General features: G+C 37.6%; 1 protein-coding gene across 5 annotated transcripts in view; it reads right to left on the bottom strand.

Annotated features, from left to right (window-relative positions):
• Positions 1-23669, bottom strand: part of FTO (FTO alpha-ketoglutarate dependent dioxygenase) — a 227629-nt gene that overhangs the window by 165346 nt on the left and 38614 nt on the right. For 4 of the 5 annotated variants that reach the window (XR_006169324.1, XM_042821624.1, XM_042821628.1 and 1 more), the window contains exons 2-6: positions 23212-23289; positions 17511-18171; positions 11854-11997; positions 4761-4840; positions 3020-3163 (exon numbers count right to left, since the gene is read on the bottom strand). Coding sequence is in view for 4 of the 5 variants with exons in the window: in XM_042821624.1 (XP_042677558.1) it covers positions 3020-3163; positions 4761-4840; positions 11854-11997; positions 17511-18171; positions 23212-23289 (1107 nt within the window). In the remaining variant the exon portion in view is untranslated. The remainder of the gene's footprint in view (positions 1-3019; positions 3164-4760; positions 4841-11853; positions 11998-17510; positions 18172-23211; positions 23290-23669) is intronic. The other variant, XM_042821625.1, reaches the window with a different exon arrangement.

Consider the following 23669-nt stretch of genomic DNA (forward strand, 5'->3'; position numbering starts at 1 on the left):
GAAATTTAAATTGTATTTCAACATATGAAATTTGTACTTCAAGTGAAGAGCTGACCTTAGGAAATAAAAAAAGGCAAGTGGGTTTTCTTTTCAAAGGCAATATAGATCGTATGTGTCTACTAAGATTAACTGCACAATATGTACAAGTTAAACAATGATTTCTCTTACAGTATATCCCATATGCGTAACAGGAAACATCCCTGTATGTCACACAGCAAAATTATTCAGGTGACTGCAAACACCAGGGGCTAGTCTCTCACCTGATGTAAACGGCACAGAGCTTTGATGTGAAAGGACCCATGCAAATTTACACCAGCTGTGCTTGTGGCCCTAGCTGTGCAAACCACATATGCGTATAGTTTTATGGACTGAGCCTGATTAATGTTTTGTAAAGCCCTGCACGCATGAGACTTCTTTAAATAGCTCTAAGAGCTGTTCTGCTAGAAGTCAAGGGTGCAAATCTTTTGCTACCACTACACCCATTTTTACCAGCTTTGAACAAATAAAAATACGTTCTACCAAGTTTCAGTAGCAACGCACAGTATCACAGAATCAGAATCACACAGAATCACAGAATTGTAGGGGTTGGAAGGGACCTCCAGAGATCATCGAGTCCAACCCCCTGCCAAAGCAGGTTCCCTACACCAGGTCGCACAGGTAGGCATCCAGGCAGGTCTTGAACATCTCCAGAGAAGGAGACTCCACCACCTCCCTGGGCAGCCTGTTCCAGTGCTCCGTCACCCTCACCGTAAAGAAGTTCTTGCGCACATTTGTGCAGAACTTCCTATGCTGCAGTTTCCAGCCGTTTCCCCTCGTCCTGTCTCCACTCAACACTGAAAACAGTCTGGCCTCGCCATTCTGCCCCCCACACCTTAGATATTTATAGACCTGGATCAGGTCCCCTCTCAGTCTCCTTTTCTCAAGGCTGAACAGACCCAGTTCACTCAGCCTTTCCTCGTAGGAGAGATGCTCCAGGCCCTTCACCATCTTCGTGGCCCTCTGCTGGACTCTTTCCAAGAGATCCTTGTCTTTTTTGTACTGGGGAGCCCAGAACTGGACACAGTACTCCAGATGAGGTCTTACCAGGGCAGAGTAGAGGGGGAGGATCACCTCCTTCAACCTGCTGGACACGCTCTTTTTAATGCACCCCAGTAAGCCATTGGCCTTTTTGGCCACAAGGGCACACTGCTGGCTCATGGCCAACCTGTCGTCCACCAGGACACCCAGGTCCCTCTCCGCAGAGCTCCCCTCCAGCAGGTCATCCCCCAACCTGTACTGGTGCATGGAATTATTCCTCCCCAGATGCAACACTCTGCACTTGCTTTTGTTAAACCTCATCCGGTTTTTTTCTGCCCAGCTCTCCAGCCTATCCAGGTCTTGCTGAATGGCAACACAGCCCTCAGGCGTGTCAGCCAATCCTCCCAACTTTGTATCATCAGCAAACTTGCGGAGGGTGGCCATTATCCCCTCATCAAGGTCATTGATGAAGATGTTGAACAAGACCGGACCCAGCACAGACCCCTGAGGAACACCGCTAGTTACAGGCCTCCAACCGGACTCCTCACCACCAACAACAACCCTCTGTGCTCTGTCAGTCAGCCAGTTCTCAACCCACCTCACTGTCCACTCATCTATCCCACATTTCCTCAGCTTTGTTATAAGGATGTCGTGGGGGACAGTATCAAATGCCTTGCTGAAATCAAGGTAGACTACATCCACTGCTTTCCCCCTATCCACCCAGCCAGAGACAACATCATAGAAGGCTACCAGGTTGGTCAAGCACGACCTCCCCCTTGTGAACCCGTGCTGACTACTCCTGATAACCTCCTCTTCTTCCAGTTGTCTGGAGATGACATCCAATACAAGCTGTTCCATCACCTTTCCAGGGACAGAGGTGAGGCTGACTGGCCTATAATTGCCTGGACATTCCTCAGCAGATAATTTAAACCCTTTACAAAAACATCTCATTCCAGTCAAAATTATTTCAGTACTACAGATGTTCTAATACAACGCTGAGCATACTTATTTTAGTAGTAGTAAAGATTAGCTCCTTCAAAGTGTTTGAATATAGAAATGCTGTAATTGATACTTCAGAAAAACTGACTTCGTGTTTTGCTTTCTTTTGCTGCTTTTGAAAAGATTACCAGTGCTTTAGTTAAGAAAAGCTCAAAGTTTTGTTTCAGGTAGAACTCGCCAGACCAACTACACAATGTCACTTCAAACTCCTAATACATAGCCTTGACTGTGTCTTCTTTAAATAAAAAAAAAGTAACTAACCAGCTTTGGAAATGTCACCACCATGAGAAGACCCACCTCCTGTGTCATGTTGCTGTCATTAACACAGAAACAGCAAAGTTGCACTCCTCATGATACTGCCTACTTTCAGACAAAAGAAATCATCTCTACTGTCTCCCCAAACAGAGGTTTTAAAATGAACGTGCTTGCTAAGACTTCAAACCATGAAACGCTGTCAGGTTCAAACCGCTACAGAAGTGCACTGTTACCCTTGTATGTTTTATAGCACAGAATGACTTGAATTATGTTACAATTATTTCCATTACATTTTCTTCAGGATGCACCTTAAAGTAGACATTCACAATCATCTCACACCTGCCATTCAGCAAAAAAAAAAAATAATAATGGCAGCTACCTTAATATCTGACAAGCAATTAAAGACATCTTACGTGCATTTTTCTTTCCATTTCCCCCGCCCCCACACCTCTCCCAGCAATCTGGTTTGTCCACCACGCAATGATTTGGTAGACTTGGCACAACGAAACCAACCCTACCAACTGCTCCTTACCTCTACCAGCAGAGGGATCTTAAAAAGTCAAATAGAAAACTTCACGGCAATGAAAGTATCAGATCTGAGTTACTCCTCATGGCTGTAAACAATTAATAAATCATAAAAAGCACATTATGAACTTATGCAGCACCATGCTTTGTGAGCTGTTGAACACAGCACCAGACTGCACCTCTCAGAACCCAGCTGCAGCATTTCCAGTGCACGTCTTCTCACCTCATTATGTATTTCTTCCACTTGCTTTACAACTGCAGTTTCCACTGATTTCAGAGATAAAGCCACTGAATTAGAATCAGTTTGTAAATTCTGGAGTGCCAATTCACACTGTCCAAATATGTATTCCAGCGTTCCTCTTGAACACTAAACAGAATAAGAACAGATATTGAGCCATGTCAGAACACAGATGTTACTGAACTGAAGCAATACTGAACCATTTAGTTCTGAAAGAAAGTGAAGGAGCAGAAGGGTTGCATTTCTGTAACTGCATTTTATGATCTTTTAAACAAAAGCTTAACGCCCACTGGTTTGTTTATAGCGTTGTTAGAATAAACTACACAAAAGACTGCTCAACATAACCAATCAGTAACCATAGACTGGAGAAAGAATACGACTAATTTTCAATTTACTTTATAATTATGGCAGATAAAAATATGGTTGCATTTTCCATCAGTTGCACGTGTGTAGTTGTACAGACTCCCAGTAAAACTTAAACAGAATTTCATATTCAGTCTGAGAATGCTGTCTGTTTAGAAGACGTAGGTAACATGAACAGAACAGATCTGCAATTATGCTGCTTTTGTTTTCACTTAATTTCTTTCAATAAACTAGAAGAAAATACTTAAAATTCCTTTCAAAAAACTATACATAGGTTGAGACCACAATAGTTTAAAAAAACAGAGCACAATCACTTAATAGAGAAGTTTTAAAATTGAAAATATGCATTTTCTTGCAAAATAACAGACAGAAGCTGTAGGTCAGAATACTCTTAAAATAAGATAATATTCACAACTACTGATTTTTAAACTGCACAGTGCATTACTGCTTTATGCCAAAGTCCAGTTCAAGTAAGCAGAGTATAATTTGGGAAATAAAGGCTTTTTTTATTACACTTTTATTGTATTTGCCAATGTCTGATGATATCGCTTTTCTACTATTATACAAACTAGGAAGAAAAAAATGTATATGGATACACGTATCAGTCTTGCTTCAGTAGTGTTACCTTTTTGGTTTGCTCAAAAATGAAGCAGCAATTTTTTAATACACTTTAATTTTAATATCTTTTTACAATGCAGTCTATCATTTTATTTCTGTATACATTGCCATTTAAATACCACATAAAGAAAACTTTTGCTAGAACTATGGACAGGAAAAGGAATGGGGAGGTCTAGTAATCAAAGGCATCTTTACACTTGAGTTCAATGCCAAAGTCTTGCTACCCAGAATGACTGGCTGAAGGGGCTCACTTTATCATTTCCCTGCTTTTTCCATCCCAGAACACGCAAAATGCAGAAGGATCCGCCTTAAAGCATACTCACGACTCATCTTAGTCCTTCTGCTCTTCTAAAGGCTATTTTAGCCTGTGGATATCGGTGATGTGTGTACTGAGCATTTCTACCTCATCATAAATAACACCTGCCAGCTAGGAGTGGGACACACACAAAAAAATTCAGGTAAAAATAGTTGTTTCTACTTTTTTAAGCAATCCATGAGGGGGGGCGTAGCACATCCCTAATTCACATCTTACATGAATGACTGTAAACTTAGGTAAATTACTAATAACAGAAACAACCATACCTCAATCCAACTATAGAAAAATATCGGTGGTTCAAGGAAACAGTCTGATTAAATGTAATCCAATGCAGTTCTAGGTAAGGCAGATGCAACACGATGCTACATTTACAGTACTGGAGTATTAGTTTGACAAATGACCAAGTAGAAAACCATACTTTATACTCACATCTGCCACTCGGTGAGTGGAGCTGAACCGAGGTGAAAAGCCAGCCAGAACACAGTGCTGATGTGTCATGTTGAGATCATCTGGGGAAAGATTAGGAAACCTTGAGTACAGGAAAAATTATATATGTACTCAGAGAAACTAACTGATATGCAGCCAGGATAAAAGACACTACACTAAGCATTTACAGATAGAAATGAAGAATTCAGTCAGTAGAATCTTCGTAGTGCTTAGCAGAGCATAGCTATTCACTGTTCTAGTGTTACAAACAACTCTGATACAGCTGCTTTCTACCAGTTTCTCTAGTTTAGAGGTGGTGTTTTTCCCATCCCTTACAGGCATGAAAAATGAAAGATTACTTGGAAACTGCAACTCTCTTTTTCTCAAAATTGAACAATAAAACATTTCTTGTGGGGAAAAAAAAAAGGGAAAAATAGGAAAGAAAAAGAAGGACAAAAAGGATGGAACACAAGACAAAAGACCTGTTGTTTTATCTTTTTTTTTTCTGCTGAGATTCACAGCTCAGAATAAAAAAACAGGGAACACCAGAAAGCGCAACTTGCTGTAAGCCATCGCCGTGACATTTTATTGAGGCTTTCTTGTAGCTGGCCAGGGGTTGCCAAAGACTACAGTGGGCAAGCTGGCCAGAAAACAGCCCAATCACTCTGCTCTGAAAACCACTGCAGACAGAACCTACTTGGTTTGACTTTCATTGAAATTATTCTAGCTACAGAAAGCTCAAATTCTGAGAAAATAGCACATATTAGAGGAAATACACTGCCCTGAAGAACTTCAGTCTACATCTAGAAGCAACATTCAATGTCATGTTGAGCATCATTCACAAAGTGCTTTAAATTCAGTTTCAGTAATTATGTGGCCCTCTAAACTCAACAAGAGGCTCAGGAGAATATATGGACAAGTGCTGTAAATTAAGTCCTGAGTTACACTTACATAAGTTAGTACAGATTAATAAATCCATAAACAAGTTAACTTGGAGTCAGTACTGCCCTGCATCCCTCCTGCTCTGAAAGCTGCATGCAGGCAAGTTATTTATCTTCAGTTCTCCCACATTTGTGGTTAGATAAGAGCCTGTATGGCATCGCTTCTGCCTTCAGACATTAGGTCCTTATCTCGCTACAAATTCCAGTGGATTCTGGCATTGAGATCTTGTTTCAATGTTTATCAAAAAACTCTTAAAACATATATGAATTCCATTATGTGCTAACTTCAAATCAGTTCTTACTAACAATATTCTAAAAGTTTCATTTGTGTTAAAGTAACAAAACTCAGTAACAGATACCCAATGTTCAAGTGCCAGAAAAATAAATTCAGTTTTATATCCGAAGCGCCCAAGAATCAAAGAAACCACCACTATTTACTGCACAAGTGCATATGGCAAAATCTGTATTTCTTGTAAATGGATTTTTTTATTTTCTTACTTCCAGCACCTTCTGGCCCACACTTCCCAATGAATCATCTGCTACCTTATGGTCAGATCGCATTATAGGACTACTGAGACAAATCTGGGTGAGATTTATTAAAAGAAATTAATCACAAGTGTGATTGTATACAGGTGGCCAAAGCCACTTTGGAAAACAGTTATCAACCTGAAACCTGTTTAAATAATTTAGAGGTCAGGTGCAAAAGGATTTTGAGTTTTCAGATGTAACACCAAAAAGACACGAGGCTGTTTAGTAGATTATCCCATTACTTGCAAATGCATACAACTCTTTTTCACAGAATCACCAACTACAGAAACTTCAGATAATGTAACTTGTATAAAACACGGGCACACAAAGGATTTTTTGTTTATTGTAGAACCTTATTCCTCATATCTGCAGACAAAAAGGTTTAAGGTACATGGTGCTTTAATACACTGATCCATGCAAGACGTGTGTAGTTGTAACTGGCACGGAAAAAAACCGCTAAGGAAAAGAAACTTCCTAGAGTTCGCATGGAAAAGTGCAGGAGTTCAGACTTATTCAAATAAAGCATCACAGGCATGAAGACATTATCCCTGCTCCCGTACAGCCTCTTTCAAAAGAGCGAACTAAAAAGAGTATGTATGATGTATGCATGCACATACATGCATGAGTATTTAAATTCTGCTACTGAACTGGCTGAGCATCGGTAGAATGATGAGTCAAATCACTCACAAAAATAATGACTGCATACTGTACATCACTATCTTAAGTAACAAACTGCAAAATAAAAAGAAATAAATTTGAAGCTGATCCTTACTGAATGGAGCATTGAATAAAAGCCAAAAATGCAGCTCCTCTAGCTGAAGAACTTCTCAGGAAGGCACAAACCACACTTCATAAAATGCTCTGAACAGCAACAGCAGTTTACATTGTCTTTATTAACTTCTTAAAAAGTTCAGGAAGAATTCTTGTATTTGGACATTCCTCTTAATTTCACAAAGCAGGTAAAATGTACAGCGGGTTTAAAGCACAGGCCAAAGCCTGGATATTCCACTCATCCCAAGTACCTACAAATACAGGTGAAATTAACTCGTGCTATTCATTTCTGTAACTACATTACATAAGTGAATTCTTACTGTCTTTTTTTGTTTGTTTTACTATGCTATAGTGCAACTTCCAAACAAGATCATTTTCCCATTATTTACAATTCTTATCAATTCAATTTCTACGCAACTACACACATAACAGCGCTCAGGTTGGCTCATGACTTGCAAATCCATGCTAAAAAAGATAGCAGTAACTGCCAGGAAGAAGTTACACACGTACCATTTTACCAACATCTTCTGACTTTAGGAACACTAAATGATTTTAATACACCTATGACTACTCAGGCTCACAAATCAGGTGGTACTCTTGGACATAAGGGACTCTGTCTTGGACTCAGTTATAGCGACTGAGAAGAGGTGATAGAAACCAACTCTTCTTTCACCCATCTCCTAGTAATGCTTCAACAACAGAAAACCAAGTCAAGCTAATTTTACTGTATGTCAGCAGAAAATACCAGAAAGGCTATGTCTCCTTCCACAAAAAGTTACAGGTCAATCAAGTCTGTCTTGCAGCACTTGTCTTTCCTATCAGAAAGCTAGAAGGATGATCTGGCCCTAATTAAGAAATATTTTTAATTTTTAAACAAGAAAGCGTGCACAAACAAAACACCAAATGAATTGAGAGGCTGAACTAAATTAAGATGTCTGGAATTTGCCAAACTTCATGATCAAAGTTCAGTAACAACAAGTTTCTGGGGTTCGAAGTCTTAATAATCAAGGAATATAGCATTTGGATTAAACGTGGAGTCAAGAGAAAACCATGGGGTTAAAAAAACTCCAACACATTCAAGATGCTAGGGAGCAAAAAGGGTTCAAGTTAGTTTGTGGAAATAGAAGCAGATCAAATACCTAGAAATAGTTTAATGAGCTATTATATACACGTGGAAGTGTTTGCATTTAATACTTATATCTAACCACAAGCCAACCTCTGAAATGTGTGCACCCAACTTCTAGATGGTTATGAAAATAATTTTTTGATGCTCCTTCGACTATAATCTGCTAGTGGGTGGGGAGGGGTATAAGATTCCAAATTCATCTTCATGCTGTTTCTAAAACCCTAACCTTCAAGCAAGAGCTTGATCTATGGGAAACAGCTGCAGAAAAGTAAATCTTCTCCCTTTGAAAAAGTCCAGAGTGTATTTTTGTTAAATACGTTTTGAAGTCATGGTAGGAAAATTAGTGAAAATTGTAAATCTGCTTGCCAATCTGGTTGTGTCTAAGTCAAAGATTAGGGGAAAGATTCCAATTTAATACTAAGACCATGACAACCCTACTTAAGCATGCTCTAGGGCAGAGCAGATGGGGCCCTTTGCTCACCTCCACACGTTTTGGATTTATTGCATGCACCCAACACGTTTCATATTAGACACCCCTTGACTGTGTACTTGAGACAGCAGGGTTCAGTATGCACTTCCTCTGCAGACCAATATATTATTCTAAATTGGGCTAAAGTGTTTCCGTTTTGTGAGTGATATAAAGTTCAGATTTGAGGTTTTTTAGGCAGTAGACTTGCAGACCTTCAGCAAATCTTTTCGTATCAAGAAAGGGTAACCTCAAAAAAAGCCCGAGTTACTGAATAATTATGTATTTTGTTTCATTGTGATTAAATACATTAATACTATTGTAATACCTTCAAATGCATGGATTTGATCACCTTATGGTTAGTACCAACATGTATTATGGCTTATTATTTAAACTGAAGAGGAATGCTGAGAATGAAGGTGTAAATTTTAAGACTGCATTTTATTTAAATCCCACCCAGAATAGAGGAGGTATTGAAGAAGGGAACAAGCTGAACTCCTAAATGTCTACCAGAAATGCAAAAACAAATTTCAATATCCTTTATAGTACTATGAAATACCCATAGATTAGGATTCACTAATTTCTGTATTTGCACTCTTCTCAAAGAATCATTAAGTTACCATGTTTCCATACATTAGATTAAGACAAAATTAGGCAACAGCTGAGGTATTATGGGTTCAGGAATTATTAGAACCTGTCTTCAGTTACAAGCAGCATACTGAATTTCACACATCAATATTTTACAATTCCAACATAAAGAAGTAAGCACTACACCATTTCAGAAATTGAAATAACAGACCTGCAGTGCTTGCAAGTTAGTCACTCCAGTTGGATGAATCAAAGCTCATAAGAAAGAGCACAGTCCTACCAGTTGGTCCCTTCTACATCAACAGATGCTGCCAGCTGATACCCTGAGGTGCAACACTCATCGTAATACTACATTCTCTACTTTGCAGGCTGCTTCCACTGCTTTTAATAAAATGCCAGCAAGATGATTACACTTACTGAAATGACATTTTGGAAGGCCTGATGTTTAAAGGGACTAGATAAATTAAGCTAGACTTGGGTTCTCTACTGTCAAGCTACCTCTTAGAAAAAAAATCATGTTTTATCCTTTAGACGTATCCTCAAGATGTCTCCCCTGAGAAGCTGGTTAACAAAACCAGTATGGTATAAAAAAAACTAGAACTGCATACATCCACCAATCTTGTCCGTCTCTCACCTCAAGCAACAGAACATGATAAAGGCAGTTAAAACGTACACTGAAACTAAATAGAGGTTTGAGAATACTGGCAGATGACTGCCAATTAGAAACACTCAAATACATCTACCTATATGTATTTAAGTAATAGAGAAAAACGCGAAGGCATGAGAGACCGTTTAACATCTGGTCTAACATCTGAGCTAACCGTAGTTCTCTGTGAAGCATTAATAAGAAAGTGATTTACACATTATCTTCTGAAGAATGTTTAACACAACCTTTGTTTCCATCTGAACACGATAATCATGTTTTCAGTTACATAAACTAATTTTCTGAGCCAACCTTCATGCAGCATTCCCAAGACTGTAGTTACAGTACATACATTCCATCGAGAATGAGAAATATCCTTATGGTCTGGTAACTCAGTTGACTATAATTCACAATACAGTGCAATACAAATAGTGGTCAGACTCCTTGCTTTATTACTTTCCTTCTGAATCTGCTGCCCAGCAAAGCTGATTAAGCACAAACTTTCCATTCAGTTAAGATGAGATGAAAGTTTTACTTGATGCTTGAACCAGAATTGAACAGATTCATAACTGCCTTTCTAGGAATGTTTATCTGCCATCTAAACTACACTTTCATATAAGAAATGCCTGTCTTCTTCCATGCTATTGCCCCATATATCTTCCCAAACACAAAAGGGGAGGCACACCTGCACATCTACACCACTGTATCAAAGAAGCTCACATCATAACACTTTTTCTGTTCATGTATGAATGCACTTATGAAGGCATCCCTTAAGACTTAAGGGAGGCACATCCCAGAATGCACTTAAGACAAGCATCCGAGTTTTTACACAGATTCTTCATTGACAATGATGCACATGATTTGATGAGGAAACTATAAAAAACAGTACTGTTTAAGATGACAAGGATATTGCATATATTAAACTTTGTTCGTAGTTGTTGAGAGGCCAGAAGGTAAAATGAAGAAAACTGTTCAGCCCAATAAGTTGGCTATGTGATACACCATCCTAAGGGAGTCCTGTGCATCTACCTCCCAAGACACAAACAGGGAACAAAACACTTCTCCTTCTTCTAAGGTGCCTGTTAAGTCGGTTGGCTTTGCAGGCAAACACATCCACATCAGAGTTGGTTCACATTTTTGATTCTGTGATTTATGATTCAATTTGTTCAAACAAAAACACAAGAAAAACACAAGCCAAAAGAGAAAATAATAGTTTTGTGCCAACAAGTGTTAACCAAAGACTTATCCGGAAAACCTCTGTGTTTGAGCTCAGCTTCAAGTAAATGAGCTCAGTTTAATTGCATTTTTTTTCCCAATCCTCTGAACATGAGACATTGAGTCTCACTCTTAAAGTATGTCAGTTTTGTTCATTATGATCTTAGTTTAATCCCACTACCGGGAAATGGATATGTTCAAATACATACATTGAAAAGTGCAGCCGAACAAAGGGAATGTCGTGTCTTCATGTCTAAAACAGGCGACCAATAAAACATCCACAGACAAGTACAGTGGATATCTCAGGAATCATGGAACCAAACTATCACTGCTGCAGTCACTGTTTGTGTGTATGTAGCCAAATCATAACCCAAACCTCATGAACAGGATTGTTTTTTTTTTTTGTTAAACAAGGCAGACAAATTTCTTAAGAGCTACTGAGTAAAACTGCATTAAGAACAACAAAAACTGGCATCTACAAATCTAAGAATTGAACAGGGACAGCTCAAGTTCTCACAAAATCTGAAGAAATCCTACTTATGTTTTACAGTCTGACCTGAACTATCAACTCCAACCATACAACAGACAGGGAAAAAGCACTCAATTTTTTGTTTTTGTTTTTCATTGAAGCAAAAGAAACACAGTAAGAGAAAGTTCCTGAAAAACAATTGGAATTGGTCAGAATAAGAGTTTGCCTTATATTCAAGGCAGATCTGTTCTGCTAAATTAGGAGACTACTAACTGAAAGAAAGGAGTGAAAGTTTACCAGCTTCTGTGTTTTCAATAGAACATTCAACTTCCCAGCCCTTGAAAATTACCAAGCATCAAGTAGAAGTCGCCTTGGTGAAGTGGTATTGCTAATCCAGGTGTCTCTATGTCCCATGCTACCTTCAAGCCTACGTGCCAAACAGCTGGGTCTCTTCCCTTCAGGTTCCAATCACTCGTTTCTTCAGCTGATGAATCTTTAAAGAGAGACGAGGGGAAAAAAGGAACATAAAAATAGTAAGACAAGATGACAACCATAAAATACAATACCTGGTCTAACAGTACACACTTAATGATAACCCACATTGGTACAGACTGAATAGGCTTAAATTTTCCACGATCTCCATTTGGTGTAAGCAACCTCTCTCTTTTCAAAAAAGAAAAGAAGAAAAAAAAAGGTACTAAAATATCATAAGAGATTAAGAATTTCTTGCAAGTAATTTTACTACAATGAAAACTTCATGTTAACTACAATGTAGAAGTCAAAGCAAAGTCCATAATGGACTCAAGTTTTTCTGACACTATCAATACACATAACGAGAGATTCACAAATACCAGCTTTTCTCATTAATTACTAGAGCTACAAGCAAAGAAAAAGATGAAAGAGGTGGATCACTGACGTAAGAACAGCTAACTTCTAAAAATTATTTCAAGTCAAATTGCAGGTTTGTTTATATATTTGTAATTTCACTAAATTATACACTGAAGCAAAGTGAAATAACATGCACATATAATGCTGTAATGCAATGGGAATTGCAGCAATGACAGCATAGCAGCAATATCCAAGGCTACAGCAAGTGATGATCTGCTCAAATGCAACAGCCAGGGACACAGAAACAAAGGAAAGAAGCTGATTACCTTTGGAAGGCCTCAAGTAGGCAGAAATCTCCAGCAGGACCTGCTGCCTCCACTGCCAACCCTTAAATGAGGTCTGGGAAGAGGTGGATCCTGGCTCCACCCCTTCCAATCAGGTACATTACTTGCACCTGAGCACCCCTGGGTTGGTCCTGCCTTCCCACCAGGTGCTCAACTACTATTTCAAGCTTGATTTAGCACTTCCACTACATGCACAAAACACTGCATCCAGACCAACGAGGTTCACGAAATAATCTAGGAATCTTATTTGTCATTCTTTTCTCAAATTTATTAGTTAAACATGACAGATAATGTGGAAGAGCCATGAAACTTCAATGCATTAGCCACAACACTTTTCTTACCATTAAGTAACACGAACGTGTGGAGCTTGGGGAAAAAATAATCCACTGCATAAAAATAGTATTTAAAGCTTAATCCCTCAGAACTATTTTCAGAAGCTTACTTCACCACAGTACGAATTGAAAGATACAGCCAGCATTTATAACAAGGTATTTGGGAGCCATGGTGTAACACTTTTATGGCTAATGTAACAGAGCATTTTGACAGAGGGAGGATGAAGTTTTAATAAGCAGCTGGCACAGATTGGCAGTCAACTGTTAGAAGTCATCAACAATGCAGAATGCATAATTACTGCTTGTTAGTTAGCAGCAGTTCATGTGCCTCTTTCACTGCCCATTACAAATGCGCTTTTGTATAAGATTTTCTACAACATAAGTATTCATTTAATTCTAGAAAAATACCACGACACAGATTTATCATCTGACTATATCACATGCAGATATAGTGACCTTGAACTCTCACTTCCAAAACATTCAAGTCATTCCTCTCACATTGCTACTGCAATGTTTGTTTAGCTGGAGATAACCTTTAATAATTAATAAATTGTCTTCCTGTGTCAATTAAGTATTGCTTAGAAGCAGGAAGCAGAGAGCCAAAACATCTCAAAAAGCTGATCTTCAGACCTAGCTGAAACTCCTACTGTAAAACCCATTCCCTATATCTCCTCTTGACTGCTGCTGCTCTCCTTTGGCTGCAGCTCTGGCTCAGGAGCAGCTCTAGGCCCTTCTATCAGGGAACACACAAATGAGAAAACAAGAGTAAGCAAACACTCAGAAAAATCAATACTAAAGTCTTTGAGGGGCTTTCATATTTTCTGACCCATTTGGATAAATTGTAACAATTAAAAAAAAAAAAGTTTTCTGAAAACTGCAAATAAGATCGCTTTCGAGGCATTTTTAATGCAATACATCATGGATATTATAAAAAGAGGTAACCTTTCTGGGTTAATTCTCTGTTATGCTGCTTTCCCATTCACTTTGGCAGCGGCACTGTTCACAATATGGCACCAATAAAATATAGAACTACAATCAGAGACAGCAATTTCAATGAAAGTTTCCTGGGGTCTCCTCATAAATCCAGCACCTTTGGAATGTGCTCGTTAAAATGACTTATTTTTTGCAGTTTGATAAATTTTTTATTGCTTAAGTACAGAGTTCAAATGTAGCTCACAGGCTCCTTTTCTCTGTATCCTCAATTATTGCACCTTATAATTATCAGCAGCAATTGAAACTGATTGCTCCTACCATGCTATTTTGGTAACAAATGGAAGCAAGCTGCTACTAGCTTTCAAATGCAAACTATTCGAGAAGTGGAAAAAAAAAAAAAAAGCCCATCTTAACACTTGTGGTGATCTCCAGGTAGCACTGACAAACTTCTACATCACGTGAAATTTTTATAGAATTCTGTCATCTCTCGGGCATGACTGAATGCAGTATAGAAGTTAACAGTTCATATGTAAGTGAAAACACTTGAATGCATCGAAACCTTAGGTACATGAGAATAAATCATGGGGACCTTACATCTACATAGCACATTAGGAACATCCATTTATTCTGGAGTAAACTGTACAGAAATGGTCCAACGCAGCAGCAATTAATGAAGAAATAAGATTAAACTATCTGCAGATTTGAACTCTGTTAATGGTTATAGAATTTGGCCTGCAAGAAACCTTTATACTTGTACTCCAAAGTGGTGCAACTGGGTAACAAGTTTGCCACAACATAATAGCTCAAACATGTCACTAAGGATAGAACCATGAAAGAGAATGTAGTTGAATAAAATCGGCCACATCACTAGGCTTTAGGTAGGCAGCTCCAATTTTGGAGAGCCTGCAGCTCTAAGACCTGATCCTGTCAGTTTTGGGTTCTGGTTAGGTCTAGAGCAAAAATAAATTTGTGTTTGCCCGGATCTTGTTTGGTTATGGTTCGTCAGCAGAAGAAAGTAAAAGTAGCCCTGAAACGCTTCTTTGCTATTTGGTACCAAAATCTCCAAGAAGTCTTTGGCAGTCTGAAACCTAAATGTTCTCTCTCAGACCATATTCTAAATATAACTTCAAATCAAACATTGTTTCTGAGAGGATGGAATCACTGCCAACATATTACTAAAACAAGGATGTAAACATCCAGTATAGTCAATAAATCCAACTGACCATTATTAAATAAATATAGAAAAAAATAATCATCCTTTACAGACTTTTTTTCCTGAATTTAGAAGTATTTGGGCACGTTTTCAAGGTTTAATGAAATAAACATCAGAATTATTACAGTCTTCCACAGCAGTTTTCACATGCATGTACAAGTTAAGTAAAAAAAGCAGACCATACTCTGTTTCTCAGTAGCTGTCAGGAAAGAATGAATTTCTACCCAGAGATATTTCATCTGCCTTACTACTGAAATGCCACAACAGAAGAGGTTAGTTAGGCACTAATAATCTATACATCTAAATCCATAACGCTTGCTTTCTCTCGCAACTGACATTCACAAAAAACAAGAATTGGAATATTTGTTGACGTTGCTCGTATCGGTTTTCACCTTGAATGTTGTGTCTATATATATCAAGGTAACATTTCTCTATGCACCATTTCTATTCTTTCAACAAGCAATATGTCTACTATACTATCGACATTAGAAGCCATTTAATATCGTTGTTCTCATCCTGTACAAAACACTACTCCATGACTTTTATCCATTAAGCAAAGCATAGCTAAGATTATTTGTCAACTACAAATACAGATTTATTCTGATTCAAAACAACTTCCACAAGTTCAGAATATCTTATTTTTGAAACCCAGTGAGGGAGCAACATCAGTAGTAAATATGAATTATTTTTATTCCCAATTCCTGCAGCAAAGTAATAGTCATCCGGTTCAGTGATAGGAACAAGCCTGAGAGCTCCTTCTGGATCACTCATCAATAGAACTGACTTCAGCTCTTCTAAGCTTTTCAACATTGCCTTGCCAGCTAACAAAGCTGTTTCATTTATTTGTTTTACTTCTTACAGAAAGAAGCCAAACAAGACACAACAAAGCATCCAGAGAAAATTACACCTCTAACCTCAAACTTAGTTCCTGGGAAATTCGGGTGAGAAAATGATGGATGTTTGCAGTGACTTGGTTACTCTCCATCTCTGTTGAGTTGGTATCTGAAACACCTCTACTTCAAAAGACATTTTTAGCACCAGCTAATGCTCTGCTGAGCAATAAAACTCAACAAAACTTACGTGGACAGGAGCAAGAGATATTCATCAGAATATGTTCATGTATAAAATTCAGTTTTAGAAAAGACTCTTTTTCTACCAGTATTTGGATTGCAAGTCACTCTTACATATAGAGCAGGAAACAAGAATCAGTTATTAGCTTACTATCTTAAAATCCTGAACATGTTTTTAACCTCAACATTCCCATGTGATGTATGTAAATTAATGTACTACTATAAATCCTAAATGGATCAAAATTTGGAACTACTATTTAGATGAGCATTCAGCAAAACATTTATCTTATTTTGCTGCTCTAAAACATACTTCATGCAAAGTGGCTGTGATAGTTTGACACTTGAAACAATAAAAGAAACAGTGATGCTGATTACAATATCAGCTTGTTCCATCATCTTTGTGCTGGCTCTCAGATTTCTTCACTGGCACATTAAAAACAGTTTCTACTTTAAATAACACTGAATAAAGTTTCCAACATTATGCTTTCACTATGGCACCAAAAAGTGAACAAATGAACAAGCAAGTAATGTTATTTCATCTATAGCATTACATGCTTTAATAGCACTTCATGAAATAACCACATAACAAATGATGCCAAAATGCAAAGGGAAGTAAAAAGAAAACCACACAAACCAAGTTGTGAGTCTCTGAACAATCAAAGAGCTACCTGGATGCCATAAGATCACTCAGCTCCCAGGACTCCTGCTGTTTAAACTCTGAACAGACTGGGGATTCTGCCTCCATGAAGAGCAAATCTGTACCAGCTGTAAAGCTCTGGAAGGTCCAGCTTCCTCATACAAGGGGATTCTACAGATCCTCATTGTCTCACAGTGGCTTATTAAAATACAGCTTATTTATGCTTAGAAAATCAAGTAGACTAATTACATTACTTGGATGTGATAGGTAGAATCTGACGTTGACTGGTCAGGGAATTTTTTTTTTTTACTGAGTTTGCTAGGTGGACTGATATTTTATGTCTAGGAAAACATAGACACAGTGATCTTAGCTGAATGTTAAGTAAGAAAAGCAACCCATCACTTCAAGACTAAAAAAGAAATTAGCAACAGATCGCACATAAAAAAAATATAAGCTCTTATTTTTATATAATGCTTTTTAGCCAAAGCCTCTAAAAATCAATGTGAATTCTCCTCATGTTTTGAAGGAAACAAAGGATTTTTGGAAGTACTGGAAGTCAACTGAAAAATGATAACCAAAGTAACATTTACAAATTCAAATCAAGAGTCTGAATTCTAGTGTTATGTTTGCAAAGCTGAGAAGCACTCACCTTCACAGCTGTAGCTGTACACAGCAACTGTTGACCTCTCAACCAGATTCTCATCATGATGCCAACTCACTGCCATATTCCCCATTCCAAAATAAGGCTCTTGTTTCAAGTATGGCATTTGTAGTGGATCCATATAATTTAATAAAGTCAAGTTATAAGATGTTCTGTTATTTAGACTTGTGTACTCATCCTCTGGTACATAACAACTGCTTTGATCTTTTGAAAAAGACCCTTTCTCTATAAGCGAAGCAGCAAAATTTTGCTCCCTATCTACTATAGCAATGTCTTTGATACCTTTGGTATCTAACAGATTCTGTCCTTGTAATGCCTTGACTGCTTCAACATGCAAGTAGTCATTAAGTTTGATTAATGCTTTACAAGCATCATGTATTTGAGAACTGCAATATTTTATTTCACAACCCTCAGTAGGCCAAGGAACTGTAAATAATCTTGTGTTCAAGTACTTGTAAGTGCATCCTGGGTTTCCAATTAATATACGAGACACTGGCGTAAAAAAATCTTTTCCTTTGATCCTCACAAGATCTTGAAAAAAACAATTGTGTTTCCGCAAGGTCAAAAAGCCCTCTTGAACCATTTGATGGAGCTCTTCAGGTACTGTATCCGACTTTCTGAAAATTAGCTTGGAATATCTTGTCATCTGCTAAAGGAGAAAGCAAGAACAACAGAAAATTACTTTTTTTTTTTTTAAACAAGTACTTGGCATATTCAAGAATGAGTGGGGATAAATGGACAAATTATCAAGCATGAGTCTAGAATATGGTAAAGAAATAGATGTCAGATGCCAGAATTTGTTACTTTATCATAGGATTACCAAGGTTGGAAAAGACTTTGAAGATCATCCAGTTCAACTGTCCAGCTACAACCAATATTTCCCCACTAAATTATTTCCTAAACTATCCATGTACTAAAAAAAAAAATAGAAATTGAAATACAATGTGTCAAAAAACAAAAACAAACAAACAACAACAAACCCACAACATTCTGCTGCACTGCACCACTTTCGAAGTCTTCCTTGGCAGTCCATTCTATCCTTGACAACCTTTCTACTGTCACATTCATCAAGACGCCAGCTAGCTGCTCTTTTTTGATTATAAAAATTTCCAAACTTATTTACTCTCATCCCCCCACCAGCAACATCCTTCATTCTCACATCTCCATCTGACCACACCACCTGGAGATCAGAATTCAGCACGTTTTGTACGTAGCAACTCCCAGCAAACCATGGCACTGCTAATCCACAGCATCTTTATTTGCATGCAAAACGTCGCTTCCCACTCCAGGGAGGAATTTTATTTCATTAATATGACTTTCTAAGGAAGCATTACATAACTGCAGCTTTTATTGGCTGCCTGTAAATCATCTTTAACTACTGTTGCAATTGTTTTGCAAAACACACACACTAGAGAATAAGTTCTTAAGTAGACAACATTAACTGTATTTTTCATTAAAATTTATAGATAACAGAAACAGATGCAAACTAATGCTCTTAGTAAGGGAAAAGCTGCAATGTGACTCTACTGGGTGTCAATTAATACTTTGGAAGCTCAGAACTGTTCACTAAGTTCATTTCCTCTTCTCACTGAGTCACTGCTGTGGGAGAAAAGTAGATACTGATGATGCTATGGGAAAAGAAATAAAGAAAGGTGAAACCTGAAGGCACTGGGAACAGGGCTAGAGCGCACAGATGCATACAGCTGATCTAAACATTTTTCCAATGTAATAGTTTACATTCAAAGCACTTTTAAACAAAACAAAATCTAACACAAAAGTGTTATATTGGTCTACAATACACCTGTGGGCTCCTAGTCAAGCTCAAAACCATTTCACTAATACTTCCTTCTTTTAAGTGGGATCTAAGCCTGACTTTCAGGAAAGAAATTTCAAAAGGTGCATTTAAAAATACAAACCAGTCACTCAGTATGCACATTTTCTACTGCATGCAAGCAGTTATACATCAGCATCATCCCCTTAAGTCACAACATTTAACAGAAGACTTTATATGACCATGGATCTAGTAAGAACGTGAACGCAAAAGGAAGCCTATTTTAGCAGTAATGATTAAATATAAATCTCTGTCCATCTGAGGAACTTGACACCACTGCTTGTCAGTTCTTAGAGAGAAGCTAGCTCCCTTTCTTCACATGTCTTTATAGTTTCTGAAAACAGTTTCCTAGAAAGAGGGGAACAGTTAATTTGATATAACAGTATCTTTAGATAATAATAATTTCTGACAAGAGTATTTACATGCTTAACTCTAAATACCAAAGCTTGAAAATACTTCCAGATATTTATTTGAAGGTCCTTCTACAACGTGCAGCACAGAACACTGGACCCCAACTTTCACTAAAAGAACTGAAAATAAACTAGAGAAAGAATTGCCAAGAGCCTGGAACAATTCCTTTAGAGGTCATGAACCACTCAACTTGTTTCAGACGGTGCTTTTTGTTTGTAGCCTTTGAACAGGACAAGGAAAAAATCCTTAATGACAAAGGTAGTAACTGCAGATTTCGTGTATTTACAGGAACAGGCTACAGTCAGATGCGTGGGTACAGGTTGATGGGAATTACAGTTATTTCATAATCATACTTCATAACAATATTACATGTTACATAAAATTACTGCATCAATTGTTTCATAATTCTGCAGATACGATATACTCAGTTCAGATTAACCAACAATCACATGATACTGACTACCTTGACATACAGAAATAATTTTTACTATCTTTTATCGTATCACTAAACACACTGCACTGCTGCTATGAATAACACATACAATTCCAAACTACTAGAGAAGCAGGAAAATAACAATTTGACAAACAGCAATTAAATACCTGAAATCATGTACTAGAAAGGAAGTACACCACTTACTTTTTATTTTTTAACCAAAGTAACAATATTGAATTCCACCCCCAAAAAAAACCTGCAGAGGTAACGGCTCCCACACCCCTTTGTTGATCGAGTCAGAAGCACGTCACCTTTGGATTACGTTTGAAGATTACATGCTGAAGAACTGCTTTATTATTAAATTCTACATGTTGCACTGAAGACTCTACCTTAAAGAAACACTACACTGCTATCTCAGAAGTCAGGAAATGGAAACACGTTTCCGACACATGACAAGAAAACAGTTTGGTCTTCTTTAAATCTCCAACGAGTCGTTGTGCTATGTCTAACATAAGGAAGGCATTAAGGGATCAGAGCACAGGGTGAACGCTAGGTTCATACCGGACACCTCGTTGTTTTGGGGGATGGGGAAGGGGGAGGAATCATGTACTGCATGTTGTAACTCTGACAGCAAGTATTAAAGGTCAACTCACTGCTCCCTGGGAGAAAAAAAAAAAAAAAAAAGAAGTGGTTTTGTGACTGGCAACCACAGGACAAAAAAAAGGCACATATGATGCTTGATTTTCCATCTGACTGTCACACACTATTTCAAGTATACCTATGTACCTATGTTCTGACTTCTGTATCAGTCACCATACAGAGGAAACCAAAGGGACAACAGAGCTGGAAATCAGCAACAAGGATCCCTTAATAAACGAAATGGTACCTCATGAAATAAGTTCGTATTTCACATATTCATAAATTGCCTTTTTTTTTTTTTTTTTTTTTTTTTTTTTTTTTTAATACAGACTTATTTGCTCACAAGCACCCTTAAATATTACACTGCTCTACCACTTGTTTGGGGGCCATTTCTGAAACACTTCATCAGCCATGAAACCTACTGGAAGAGATGCCAGTGAAGTTTTGCTAGTGATGGAACTGCTTAGCTCAGTTCAGACTGTACACTTCCATATTGGTCAGTAGACAGTAGCTTTTCAATTACAATCCAACTGACCCTTCCAACACATTCAAAGCATTCTGTTTTAGAAGGGGCAGATTCTTACATAAGCAAGGCAGGTCTCTACTGAAAAGATAGACTCCAAAACTGAACTTTATCACATGCGATATTCTGTTTCGCCAATATGCTGACTTCAAGCTCTTACCCTTCTTACCCACTCTTTACCACCACAGAACTTGTAAAATCTGCATGTTTGATGAAAGCAACAATTCCCAACTTAGAAAGAATTTGAAAGTCATGATGTTTATCAATTATACTTAGAAGTCCCTAGCGTACACAGACACTACACAAACTATAATTCTGTATAATGCAACTGCAGCGAATCCGAACTCCACACAGGCGTAAGACAGATTTCTTTGTTTTTAAGTAGAAGAAAATGAAATGAAGATAAATTCCTAATACCAGGCAAGATGGACAGCCTCAGCAATAGCTTCTCTTTTCCTGTAAACTCTGTAAGACTGCATATGTGAAAGATGGGGGGAAAAAATGATGGGCAAGAGCAGATATAAAAAGCCATCAGGAGGGAATATATTACAGGAGTAGCAAGAAGAGAACAGCAGGCTGCTTGAGTCTCTAAAGTAGAAAGGCCCTCCTGAACACTGGCTTAAGATTGGAAATAACTTCTTTTCAGAAAAGAGAAGGAAACTCTTTCTAACAAGATCTTGGTCACCTTTCCTTTCCCACTCCCACAAAAGTGCACCACAACAGAAAGTCTGCAAGTCTTTTTACAGCTGGTAATGATCCCAACCAAGAACTTACATCCACTACAGTCAGCACTCCAAGATTATAGAAAACCACGCTTTTCCTAAGCACCTTAGAATTCAAATCAAGTAGAAATGTAAGGAAAATAAACTTTTCAATATCACAACTGCCATCCTATGACAAATTTGTTCTGACTTGTAATCCAGAGTCCAATAGAAGAATTGCTAAATATGCTAAACTTTTCTTGGCATTGACATCCTGCAAAAGAGAAATTCGTCCTTGGAGGAGTTTGCTACCACATACAGCCATACGTCAATGCAAGGCAGGCGACATTCCTGTAACACTACAGCTGTTCAACTTAAGAGATTCTTTCCTATGCTTTTTATCTTACTGTGTTTGGATTTGATCTGATTTAACTTACAATTTCTGCCATATGGTTTCTAGCTGACCTAAAAAGATCCAAGGCAGATACAGAATATTCTTCTATTCATTTCATGGTAATCCTCAAAACTTTCATTTGAAGATGCCTGTTTTCACTTCTGTTTGGTTTCATTTGAGGCATGCATTTTAGTTTTCACCATTCCTTTTCTCTGGAAAATTAAGGATTACTTATTGTTTAAAAGTAGAACTAAGCCAAGAAATATTTTTCCTATTTTGCCAAATCTTGTCAAATCGTAAGTATAACAAGTTGCAAAAACATTAAAAGAAAGACAAAGTTAGCTTTATGTCCATGAAGCATAAGAAACAGTGATTAATTGTTACATGAGTTGCATGGCTACACACCTTGGGAAAATATATACGACATTTAGTTACTCTTATAATACAGATTTTTATTTCAGTAATTATTAATACAAATTCCCATAGCTTCCAATATGGAAGTAAGCAAAATTGAGCTTGAAAAACTGTTCATGTCAAAATCCTAGAAACAAATGAAGTTTGAATTTTTCATTCATGACTATTTTGATTCTAGAGGTGTTATTTCACACCATCTGAAAGTATGTTACTTTTACCAGTCATCATGAAGAACCAAAACAGTTGATACTTCCATCATATAAAATATTTATAGTGTGTCTTACACTAAAGCTTAAACAGCCACTTTAGTTTAAAACAAGTACAGTTGAAAGAAATACATTACCAAATGATGGAAATCAGCATCGGCTGGGGTCAGGTATGGAAGTTTGCCCTCTCCAAGTTCTTCAAGAAGCCTCTTTTTCTGTTTTGGGGAGAAAAATTGAAGCATAAAGTTAGACTAAGAATATTGGAACACAAAATCAGACTAAGAAACAAGATAAAAGGAAGTAGAAAACTAGCTGCACTAAAAAGGCAGATGACCCATTATTTCTCATCAGTTCTGGAAAAACAAAGAATAAATAGATGCAAAAATCAATGAAGATTTTCCACTTAACAGCAATTCACCTGAAGTAATTTCAGAGAAAATGAGTATTTTTTCCTCTCAAACGCTTCCTTAGATAATCAAACCTTATTACACAGATGAAAATCCACATTGGTCCACTATTCCTCAAACCTATGCTGAGTTTGGACACTGAAACTCCTTTTTTTTTTTTTTTTTTTTTTTTTTTTTTTTTTTTTTTT

This window comes from Centrocercus urophasianus, unplaced genomic scaffold (genome assembly GCF_019232065.1).
Source record: "Centrocercus urophasianus isolate 14NV4802_14NV808 unplaced genomic scaffold, USGS_Curo_1.0 seq_2, whole genome shotgun sequence".
Classification (NCBI taxonomy): Eukaryota; Metazoa; Chordata; class Aves; order Galliformes; family Phasianidae; genus Centrocercus; species Centrocercus urophasianus.